This window comes from Pan troglodytes, chromosome 3 (assembly GCF_028858775.2).
Source record: "Pan troglodytes isolate AG18354 chromosome 3, NHGRI_mPanTro3-v2.0_pri, whole genome shotgun sequence".
Classification (NCBI taxonomy): domain Eukaryota; kingdom Metazoa; phylum Chordata; class Mammalia; order Primates; family Hominidae; genus Pan; species Pan troglodytes.
This window is the reverse complement of record NC_072401.2, coordinates 161082145-161095010: the sequence shown is the minus strand read 5'-3', so window position 1 is coordinate 161095010 and position 12866 is coordinate 161082145. Positions and strand designations below refer to the sequence as shown.

At 37.4% G+C, this 12866-nt stretch overlaps 1 protein-coding gene across 18 annotated transcripts in view; it reads right to left on the bottom strand.

Moving 5' to 3' along the window:
• The window catches only part of RAPGEF2 (Rap guanine nucleotide exchange factor 2), a 257971-nt gene that overhangs the window by 32216 nt on the left and 212889 nt on the right, over positions 1-12866 (bottom strand). For all 18 annotated transcript variants that reach the window (XM_009448482.4, XM_054683461.2, XM_054683463.2 and 15 more), the window contains 2 exons: positions 5384-5520; positions 4246-4404 (listed from right to left, as the gene is read on the bottom strand). In XM_009448482.4, coding sequence (XP_009446757.2) covers positions 4246-4404; positions 5384-5520 — 296 coding nt within the window. The remainder of the gene's footprint in view (positions 1-4245; positions 4405-5383; positions 5521-12866) is intronic.

Here is a 12866-nt window from a genome sequence, read left to right as displayed (position 1 = left end):
TACCTTAAAAGAAATACATTTTACTTGAAAATATTTATCTTTTTTAAATAAGCAACTTATTTTTGCTATAACAAATTTATAGGTCTAATATGAAATCCACAGGTAACATTTAATTTTAACTAATATGATGAAGTCAGTTGAAAATCTTTGAGTTTTTTTTTTTTTTTTTTGAGAGAATCTCACTCTATCGCCCAGGCTGGAGGGCAGTGGCGCGATCTCGGCTCCTGGGTTCAAGTGATTCTCCTGCCTCAGCCTCTCGAGTAGCTGGGATTGTACAGGTGCGCACCACCATGCCCAGGTAATTTTTTTGTATTTTTAGTACAGACGGGATTTCACCAGGCTGGTCTCGAACTCCTGACCTCATGATCCGCCTGCCTCGGCCTCCCAAGTGCTGGGATTACAGGCATGAGCCACCGTACCTGTTCAGAAAATCTCTGAATTGCTTTACTGAGGTTTTAAGTTTCTGTAAATCTCATGGGTTTCAAATTGCTGTAAGCCCATGAAAGTACTATATGATCTCAGTACCCTAGTATGAAATAAAAATTCAAGTAAGAATTCACTTATAAAAGTCAATGACAGTTTATATCATAGGATTATTTTCCTTTGGGCATGACATTATAATTTGTATTTAAGTAAAACATTACAGATGATGAATGAAATAAAACCAAACTTCAATCCACATATAGTGTAATCAATTTTCAATTTATCCACAGCAAACTGTATTCTCATCCAAAACTGTTTCTTACATTCTAAATGCTATTAGAGCCTATGATTCCAGGAAGAAGTGAGTCTAACATAGATTTGCTTTAACAGGTGAGATCTATTTAAACTGGCACTTTGCAGTCTGTGAGGGAAATTCATACCTAATTGTGCACATAGGTATCCAAGTGTTCATTCCCCACTTGAAGGGTGGAGGGCAGGGCTAAGCAATGCCTGGGTGTCACTGGCAGGCCTAAGACACAGGCAGTGGAGAAGAAAACAAGGGAAAAGAATAAAGGGAGTAAGAGGGTAAAAGAGGAAATAAAGAAAGGGCAACAGGAGAAGGGAAAAAGAAAAGAAAGAGGTACATGTGGGTAATGGAAAACCATTACCAATTGCCTGGTACCATAGGGTGTGTATATCAAGCTCTGAACTTTGTCCTTTCACACCAGACAGGGAGTAAGAATAGACACTGAAGTGGGAGAACTGGAAGAGAATATAAAGAAGGGACCCAGAGCAAAACAAGAGCTTGACCATATCATGGGATCCAAACAAATAAATCTTAAATTTAATCCATTCATCATTGTGTTCTTAGGCTTAACATGAGCTCAACCATCTTACTACAGAAACCAATATTCATTTTGGAACTCCCTGAAATATAAGATAATGATGGCAAAGCCTATGCAAAGTTGTTTTTTCTTGGCAAAGATAGCATCATTTTTGTTCATTTCACTCAATAACTTGCTTCCCTAAAATATGGTCAGTAAAATGATAGAAACTCATGGAGGCTATTTTATGCATGAATAAAAATATGGTTCTCACTGTTTCCTTTACTTCTCCCAACAAGGAGATGAGCTAACATTTGTATTTTCTGACAGATATACGACATTTTAACAGAAATACCTTAAAATGGTATCCCAAGCAAGTACTTACATTAAAATGCCAAAATTCATTCTCCATCCCTGTTTAAGGAATTCCTTAGGGATAAAATGCTAGGCCTAAATACAGGTGCACGCCTGTAGTCCCAGCTGCTCGGGAGGCTGAGGCAGGAGCATCCTAAGCAGATGAGTCAATGAAAGTACAAGAACGAAATCCCTGATTTAACATATTCCTTTTACAGTGGTGTGGAGTGTAGCAGAAAGGAAGATAGGGACTTTCTTTAGCAGGTACCTCACCCTTGACCCTCTTCATAATTAACTTCACACTAGGAGCTATATAGGAGTCTATATATCTTAATCAGAGTTTTCTTTTGAATTGGACTCTTCCCTGTTGACTATCTGGGTTTCCCACTAATCCCTCACTTTGTAAATAAATTAGATTATCTTCCCTAACATAACCCCTACTTCCTCTTCCTTTTCCAGAACTCCCAGATAAATAATGTTACCTGGTGCATTTGACATGACTTAAGCACTCTGTAATATTCAGTCACATAACATTTCAATCAATTATCCTGAAACAATTCTATGCCACATGTCATTTCAGTCTCATACTTACAAAATTTCTAACAAAAGGGTTTGGCTAATTAAGGGTTATTAATGCAATGGCTGAATTCTCAAAAAAAAAAAAACAAACAAATTTTTACTTGCTCGTCAAGGACACACACTCTAACTCAAACACTATTGTAATTCCACTATGTAGAAGGGTTCAGGGAAGAACTGAGAAAATAGGAGACAGGAAAAGGCTTTAACAATTTGCTAGCTTGTTTTGACTCAGTTTAGTGTTTTTTTAAGAGTACAATTACAGAGCTGAAACAGCATATATAATTCCCTTTAAATGCCCATTCCCGCTAAATAAAGACTTCAATATTTACCATTCGTTTTCCTCTATTATACCACATAACTGAGAATTAACCATTTTGTTTTCCTCTCTTATACCATTTTGTTTTCCTCTATTATATAAAATAATTGGGAAGTAAATATATTTAGAATGCGTTTCTGGCATTACATATTTAAAACACTGAAGTCATAGCCTTATTTTTTTTTTCCTCTATGGTGCTCATGGACGGAATTAGCTGGTGGAATTATTTAGATTCTATAGATAAGGTAATTTTATATATAGGCATGGTCATTTTTCTTTTTAGTAAGTAAAGTGCTTAAAACAAATATTTAAATGAGTGATACCATTTTACATTGACCGGACACTGTAAAAATTCAATTATGTTACTTTAAAATAAACTATATTCAGATGTTTTTCAAATTGCAGACTAATAAATACAAATGACAATTAGTTTAAGTCACATCATTTGCTTGTTTACATTTAATTTTGTTTCAGAGACAAATTCTTTTAGAAGACGTCATAAATTATAACACCTAATAATATCAAAAGTATCTTAAATGTATTTCTCTGTAATATAGTGGTTGCCAGTTAAATCAATCTAGTTTCACATTTGGCCTTAGTATTTTCTCTAGTCAATTATTAGATGCTTTTAAACATGAATATCAATAAAATATCAATACTGATACTATTCTCTTTTGATATCAAGTATTTTCTTTTTATTAGCTATTATTTAACTAGCAAGTCATTCTACTGATTCACACTATGATTAATTTCCATGACTCTTCTAAAATCAATTTCTTACATGTATTTAAATAAAAACACTGCATAACTATTTCATATCACTTTTATTAATGTATTTACTTCATAATGTGCATTTTACTTCCATATTTTGATGAGATTATTAATTACTGATGGCAATTTAAAAATACCATCCTTACATAACACTTTTTTTTTAGTCGAACACATAGTTATGTGCAGTTCAAGTAAAATGGAAATTAATTTTTACTTTTCTGGGGTGTTATAAGACTAAAAGTAATAGTTCCACATTAAAATCCTATTGGTGCAAGGCATGGTGGCTCATGCCTGTAATCCCAGCACTTTGGGAGGCTGAGGTAGGGGGATCACTTGAGGTCAGGAGTTTGAGACCAGCCTGGCCAACATGGCAAGACCCCGTCTCTACTAAAAATACAAAAAGGCCAGGTGCAGTGGCTCACACCTGTAATCCCAGCACTTTGGGAGGCTGAGGCAGGTGGATCACGAGGTCAGGAGTTCGAGACCAGCGTGGCCAATATGGTGAAACCCCATCTCTACTACAAATACAAAAATTAGGCGGGCATGGTGGTGCACGCCTGTAGTCCCAGCTGCTCGGGAGGCTGAGGCAGGAGAATCGCTTGAACCCAGGAGGTGGAGGTTGCAGTTAGCTGAGATCGTGCCACTGCACTCCAGCCTGGGAGACAGAGACTCTGTCTCAAAAAAAAAAAAAGCCCCCCCCAAAAAACCCGAAAATTAGGTGGGGGTGGTGGCGAGTGCCTGTAATCCCAGCTACTTGGGAGGCTGAGGCAGGGGAATCACTAGAACTCAGGAGGCAGATGTTGCAGTGAGCCGAGATTGTGCCGCTGCACTCCAGCCTGGGTGACAGAACAATACTCTGTCTCAAAAAAAAAAAAAAATTATTTGTAAGATATTTATATAGGGAGAAAAATCTCATCACAATGGCATATAAGTGTTCTTTATTAAGAATAAAATATTTTTTAATGATATATTTTATACCTGGCAGTCATCCACCTTTGTTCTCATCACTCCTTTCATGTATTCTTTGTCCATGGTAGGAGAGACACCAAAACTATTTCCCATGCACAGTATTTCTGCTTTTCCATCTGGATAAGTCACTTCCACAGATCCATTGAGAATCACTGACCAGGAGTCCAGCTAATCCAAAAAAATAAAGACAAAGCAGAAAGTAACATCATGATCATACAGTTGTAAGTGCTAGTATGGTCCCTAAAAATGAATTAGCAGATCTTCCATTTTGGAGATAAAACAAGTAACTCAAGTTTACTGTTTAACAAGTTCACAGAATAAGGAATAAAACACAGCCACATATCTACATATTTCCATATGCCTAGCACAGAATGTATATCATAATGCCCTTTTAATTTAACTTTGGATATTCTTCTCTAAAATGACACAAGGAAAAAAATTTCTCTGTCCCCCCAAAGCTCATGTAGACAAAATGATCATCATTGCCTCAATGAGAATATCATTTTGTCTGACAAAATGCATTAAATTTATGAATATTTAAGATGCAAAACCTGAAAAGTTAATATATCAAAAACTTTCTATTTGCATATGAAATTCTGTAAATAATGGGAAATATAATGGATTTGGAATATAGTGACTCATATGGTTTGGCTCTGTGTCCCCACCCAAATCTCATCTTGAGTTATACTCCCATAATTCCCATGTGTTGTGGGAAGGACCCGGTGGCAGATAATTTGAATCATGAGGGTGGATTCCCCTATACTGTTCTCTTGGTAGTGAGTAAGTCTCACAAGATCTGATGGTTTTATCAGGGGTCTCTGCTTTTGTATCTTCCTCATTTTTCCTCTTGCCGCTGCCATGTAAGAAGTGCCTTTCATCTCCTGCCATGTTTCTGAGGCCTCCCCAGCCACGTGGAACTGTAAGTCCAATTAAACCTCTTTTTCTTCCCAGTCTCAGGTATTTCTTTATCAGCAGTGTGAAAATGGACTAATACAGTGACATAACAGGTGTACCATAATTCTTGAATTATTCAAACTTACTGTTGTTGGGTATTAAAAAGGAAAAAGTAAGAATTGGGTTTTGTTCAATTGCTGTATTGAGATATCTTTAAGAAGAAACTTTTTAAGTGGTAGGAATAGTTACTCACCTCTTCACCATCATTTAACACTATCGTCCCTGCTCTTTCCACCACTGCGAACACCATCACAGCACAGAGTTCTCGCCTCACTGACATTGTCATATTGGCAAAAGCAGGCAACTGGTGCATAAATTCCAAGAGTTGTTCTGAAAAGCAAAAGACATATTTTGTAAAAACTACAACTTTTATTAAAAACAAGTGTTCAAAAAGAATGTTTTAGGGTCCTTTCTTTTTAAATGCCCTACAATTTTGCTTATTGAAAAATACATCTCAAGTATCTTTAGCACCAGCTGAATTTCTTGCAGGTACACAAAGAATTCTGTCACTGTAGAAATGATGACTCTTACTTGTTGAATTAGAGGCAACAGTTTATATTGTAACTCCAGTTCTAATACCACTAAAGACATTACTAAACTTCAAATGGGAAATTTCTATTGTAAATGAGATATAAGGCTTATTATTATGAGAGTGAAAATGAAAGGTAGCTCTGAGAATTCTCCAACAAGTCAGTTGGTTCATTCCTGTGCCTTTTGGGCAGGTGAATGCCTAAAATAGTCAGCAGAAATAACTATATTTAATTCAAACATTCTAAGGAATATTTTCCATGGATCAAATCCATAAAAAAGATCAATTAAAAAATTAATGACATGATAAATGAAAATGAAAACTGATACACCATTTTTTAGCCCACAAGTTGGCAAAAAAGGAAGTTTGATCGCTCTTCCTTCCTATGGGAATGCTGTGGAGAAATAGCTTACACCTTGGTAGGGTTCTAGCTGTTGATGTCACAGTCTCTTCAAGTACTGGGTTTTCTATTTTTAAAAGTCCTGTGTTTTCTTATCATTCAGTAGCTTTACTAATTACACACTAAGTTCTTTCCTTACTCCTCACCATGGCTCTGTGAAGTGCGTTTTCTTTTTCATTTCATAGGGAGGAAACCAAGGCTCAGCATCAGCATCATATAATTAAGAGATGGCAAGACCAGGCGCAGTGGCTCGTGCCTGTAATCCTAACATTTTGGAAGGCCGAAGCAGGAGGATTGCTTGAGGCCAGGAGTTTAAGATCAGCCTGAGCAATGTGGCAAGACCCTATCTCTACAAAATATTTAAAAAATTAGCCATCTGTGGTGGTGTGCACCTATAGTCCTAGCTACTCAGGAGGCTGAGGTGGGAGGATTGCTTGAGCCCAAGAGTTTGAGGTTATAATGAATTGTGATTGTGACAATGTACTCCATAATGGGTGAAAGAGTGAGATTCTGTCTCTTAAAAAAAAAAAAAAAAAGTGGCAGTGACATGATTCAAGACCATCTGCTTCCAAAGATCATGCTGGACTTTAAAGGGAGTGGTAAAGAGCACAGGGTGTATGTACATCAGATGTTTAAATGCTTACTAGTTGTATTACTTTGGGCAAGGTGATTAACTTCCCTAAGTCATAGTTTTCTCACTTAAAAAGAAAAATACAATATCTGCCTTACTGGATAGCTGTGAGAATAAAATGCAATAAAGATGATAAAAGTCCATGGCACAGAGTAAATACTCAATAAATGAGAACTGCTATTATTGTCATTATTATAATAGTCATGACATCATTCAAACTTTTGGCTAAATAAAAATCATACTAGATGTTTCTCGTACATAATCAAACATTCCCTATGTACATTCCTTTTATCTGTTAAGATTTAGTGACAAATTTTATGTTCTTGGATACAGTTTATTAACTGCTAAAACAAAGCACAACAGAAAAATATATTCTGTGAATATATTTTCCCCGATACAACATTTCTGGAAGGACAGACGGAGTGGTTTTCTCTGGCCCAGTTGGGCAATGGCATGTTCTGATTGGACTCTATGTCATCCCTCCTATATAAGACTTTTCATTACACAGGGGGGCTCTGGCAATAAGGAAAATGATAATGATAGGTGTACCCAAAGATTCTGTCCAATAGGACAGTGTTGCACAAACTGACTCAGATTTATGTGTCAAGAAATCACTTTACTTTTGCTACCAGTATTTTTTAAAAAATAAGTTAAACTATCAAAGCACATCAGTTATAGAAAGAATACGTTCTGTTTCATGAAACTTTTATTTCTGGAATGAGTAGGAGTGTCTGTGCTGTACCATAAAATGTATTTATTCCTGGAGAAGCCGTAAAGCAATTCTGAATACCATTGCAAGAGATGACCCATATCTATCATATATGGGAGGCAGGAATCATTGTTTTACCAATGCATTGACCTTTTGATTTGCATTATAAAGGCAAATGAACAAGTCATGGTCCTCTGAAGCACATCCCAGTTAATTCTGCAGCTTCCGGCCTCTGTTTTCTTTAGCCATCATCCCTCACGCCTCACCATAAACTATGACACTATTACCTATAGACCATGCATTTTACTTTTTTCCACCCCTTGTAGTTGCTAAATTTCTTTGGACAAGCAAAGATTCATGGGTTTAAGAAAAATGTGGGCCAGAAATTGTCAGAAATGTTTTGAATTTAGTATCTGTTTAGACAATAATAGAAGTCAAATAATTACCACATACCTGCAAAAAGTGGGAAGAAAATACAAAGTACCTTCACAAGTATTTGTTGTAATAATTTTAAAGTGCTTCGTGTAGACATATTGCGTGCTTTTTGGCAGACTCTTAATCTATTAGTGGGTCATGAGTTTAATTTGTGATATATAAGTAGCGGCTAGCATTAAAAAAAAACCACAGGATAGAAGATATCTGCGTATCATATATTGTAAGAATAAAGGAGACAGAAAGATCAAATAGTAGATGTACATAATTATCCAGGCTCAGCTGAAAAACCAGAAATACATAAATGCTAAACCAGATGGCATCTAAGATTTCATTTTAAGATTTCAAGGATTCAATAATGGTATCACTGGTTTTTAGATAATTTCTATGCTATATTATACTAGATGATTGGAGCAATTTTTAAAAATAAAGAACTATTTTATAACCAATCATATATATATATATGGCAGCAGTCTCCAACCTTTTTGGCACCAGGGGCAGGTTTCGTGAAAGACAATTTTTCCACTCTCGGTGGGTGTGGGGGGATAGTTTTGGGATGAAACTGTTCTGCCTCAGATCATCAAGCATTACAGTCTCATAAGGAGTGCACAACTTAGAACCCTTGCATATGCAGTTCACAGTAGGGTTTGCACTCTTATGAAACTAATGCTGCCACTGATTTGACAGGAGGTGGAGCTCAGGTGGTAATGCTCCCTCACCTTTCGCTCGCCTCCTGCTGTGCGGCCTAGTTCCTAACAGGTCAGGGACCAGTACCAGTCTGTGTGGCCCAGGGGTGGAGACTCCTGCTACACAGGGCTCAAAACTCTGACAATGCCATAGGTATCATACAGACTTAAAAGGGCTTAGGATAGCCAAGAATTCAGAGCCTGGGATGGATACTAGGGAAATCCTCAGGACAAAGGAAAAGAAGCCACGGATGGGAGAAACAGGACAATTTTCTTTTGTATTTCTTAGAACAATCTATAGAATTATACACTTACCTATTAGAATGATACACTATTATGACCTATCTAATGTTTATGGAAAAATATTAAGCTTTAAAAACATTTTATTTACAATGTACCATTAAAAAAAAAAACAAATAATTAACTTATAGATACCAGAAGCCGAAGCCAATTCAGAAAATTAGCTTATCCTGGTTTGCTTGATACAATTTTATATAAGAAATGTTTTATTAATTTTTTTTAAAAACCCGGGGCTTGTTAAAAGAGATCAAAGCAGTCTTCTACTTTACTGTGTCAAACTCTCAAAACAAAAAAATTTTTTTTACAACTATTCAATAATGGAGTACCTACAAAGTTATGAGTTCCAGGGTAAAAATTAATATGATAAAGTCCCTTCCTTCAAAGTACTGAAACAAAACTATACCCAAGAAATCTATCAGAACCCAAAGGGAATTTTTTTCTTCCTGCAGCTCGCAAAAATATGTTCAAATATTAGCAATTTCATTTGATTCACCTTAAACACTCATGCACACACTCACATGCATGCACGTGGACATAATCTGTCCCTTTTTTGCAGGGGAAGAGGAAGTTGGGTAGGAAAAGAGGCATCTAGAGAAAACATCAATCATACAGATGTTTGTATTTTATATAAAGGTTGTCTATTTTAACTAAATCCTGGAGGATGAGTTGCATTTAACAAGAGCTAAACAGTTCTCACACATATTTTATTTTCAGGGAAATAGAATACAAAATCTTTCAAGGTCTTACATAGAACAAACAACACCCTTTAGGACTTGTTTAATGTTAGTGATTTATTGCTTTAAATAAATGTATATTTGATAGCTGCAAACATGATAATTGTCATTGCTTGCAAGTAAACTGGTATTCAAATAAATGCTACTCCCTGTAGCAATTATATTGACAAGCACTTTTTTTTTTTTAAAGATGGCTTTTTATTTATTTGTAGGAATCACTATGGCTGCTGCTTTCTAGAGATTCTGGGAAAGAGGGCTTCTCAGCTATCAACTGAAAGTCTTAAATTTCCAAGAATGACAGACATGTATTTTAATAATCAGCATTTTCTTCACAACTATTTTAAAATGAACAGATTCAAAAAAGATATATTAGTTTACAAAATGGTAACTTCCAAATCAATCTATTCATAGCAACGTTTCACCTATTTTTTTTTAAAAGCACCTATGAGCAAAGATTCTGAATTGAAATGGTAAACTGAACACACTTCCAATTTACTTCTTTAAAACTACAGGGGATTAAAAAGAAAGAAATTGGCAAGGGCAAAGAATGAGAACGTGAAATGCAATTTTGGACACTGGAAATCAGCTGAACATGTGGTATTCGACCCAAGAAAGTGAACAGGGAATTGGAGAGTGAAACCCGTTTTTAGAAATTGTAAATCAGATCAACATGCGATATCAGAAACAGGAAAAGTACAAACCTAAGTCTTCAGGGGGTGAAACAGAACCATTCCACTCAGGCCACTCCCCTGCTTCCATCAGCCCAGCCTCTACTTTACTCTTCTTCACTGCACTCACTGCCTGCAATGGGTTTACTTGTTCACTTGCTGATCACGCGTCTCCCCTAATAGACTGCAACAGAACAAGGACTTTTGCCCTTGTTCAGCACTGAGTGAGTTGCCAGGACTTAGAAAACTGCTTGGTACATAGAAGGTGCTCACCCACATTAGCTGAATGAATAAATAATAATTACCATACAATATTCATCTATAAAGAGTTAGCAATTCCCATAAATTACTTCAATTAAATTTGGAATGTCTAATCTAAGGTTTTGTGTTTTTTTTGCCTTTAATTTCCTAGAATATGTATATAGCTGAAATGGTGAAAGTTTTTCCTCATACATGTTTGTGTCACTCAAACTCATGTAACAAGCCACTCCACACCATCCTTTATCAATTCCAACAGATTCAGTTCATTTAATTGCCCTTCAAATATGTATTGGCCCAAGAGTTGGGGGAGTGGTACAACAGACAAGCAAGGCTCAGGCAAGGGTGGCTATGGACCCTGGAACTCTCGTGGAAGGATGACTCTCAACGGAAGTTGCTCTCATTTCCAGTGTTCTAAGAAACAAGCCAGAGTCTGGGAGGCATACTCAAATCCAAAACAATTACTACACAACCAACTCTTGCTATGATGGAAAGGTGGATATAAAGCTACTTAAATTTTTAACCTCTGGGTACACTTAAAGTCATTGCAGCACAATTCATTAATAGCAAAGACATGGAATCAACCTAAATTCCCATCAATGATAGAATGGATAAAGAAAATGTGGTAAATATACACCATGGAATACAATACAGCCATAAAAAGAACAAGATCATGTCCTTTGCAGGGACATGGATGGAGTTGGAGGCCATTATCAGAGGAACAGAAAACCAAATACTACATGTTTTTACCTGTAAGTGGGAGCTAAATGATGAGAACACATGAACACACAGAGGGGAACAACACACACTGGGGCCTTTCGGAAGGTTAGAGGGTGGGAGGAGGTGGAAGTTCAGGAAAAATTACCAATGGGTACTGTGGGCAGCAAGCCACCCAGGTGCCGAGGCAAGAGACCGAGGACATGAGCTGTTCCAGTATAATAAAATATAAAACAAGAATAGTTATACTAGATCTAGATTATAGACATGATTATATATAAATATCATTAACCATTAGTTAGTAGTACTTACTCTTTATTCCAATATTATAATAATCCTCATTCTATAATCATAACCTAGGAAAAACCAGGCCATACAGAGATAGGAGCTGAGGGGACATAGTGAGGAGTGACCAGAAGACCAGAGTGCGAGCCTTCTGTTATGCCCAGACAGGGCCACCAGAGGGCTCCTTGGTCTAGCAGTAACGTCAGCATCTGGGAAGATGCCCGTTGCCAGGTGGACCATGGTCTAGCGGTAGCCTCAGTGTCACGGAAAAACACCGGCTACTTAGCAGACCGGGAAAGGGAGTCTCCCTTCCCCAGGGGGAGTTTAGAGAAGACTCTGCTCCTCCACCTCTTGTGGAGGGCCTGACATTAGTCAGGCTCGGCCGCAGTTATCCGGAGGCCTAACCGTCTCCCTGTGATCCTGTGCTTCAGTGGTCACGCTCCTAGTCCGCCTTCATGTTCCATCCTGTACACCTGGCTCTGCCTTCTAGATCGCAGCAGTAAATTAGTGAAAGTACGAAAAGTCTCTGATATGCAGAAATAATGGCATATGCTGTCTTTCTCTTTGTCTCCTCTCTCTCTCTGCCTCGGCTGCTAGGCAGGGAAGGGCCCCCGTCCAGTGGACACGTGACCCACGTGGCCTTACCTATCATTGGAGATGACTCACACTCCTTATCCTGCCCCTTTGTTTTGTATCCAATAAATACCAGTGCAGCCTGGCATTTGGGGCCACTACCGGTTTCCACAACTTGGTGGTAGTGGTCCCCCAGGCCTAAATGCCTTTTCTTTTATCTCTGTCTTGTGTCTTTATTTCTACACTCTCTCGTCTCCGCACATGGGGAGAGACCCACCGACCCTGTGGGGCTGGTCCCTACAGGGTACTAGGCTTAAAACCTGGGTGATGAAATAATCTATACAACAAACCCCCATGACACAGGTTTTCCTATGTAACAGACCTGCACTTGTACTCCTGAACATAAAATAAAAATTTTTTTAAAAAAGGACAAAAACAGCAAAAGAAAGAAAGAAAAAGAGTCTCAACCATCACACAGCCTATATGCCACTAACCTGACATTTTGCTGTCTCCTTCCACCCACTTGCGTCTTCACACAAAACCAGAGTAGAAGCAAATCACTGTGACAATTTTACCAACTGCCTTTATGTTTACATACAGAAAACATGAGCTTAATAAAAACAGTGCTCACGAGAAAATTAATAGAAGTAATACTGCTTGAAAGGCTCATTTTAACTTTTTTTTTTTTTGTCATAAACTAAGCTTAAGAAAGGGTTTATGTGGAAAGGGTTTACTAAGAAGTTTCATTCACATT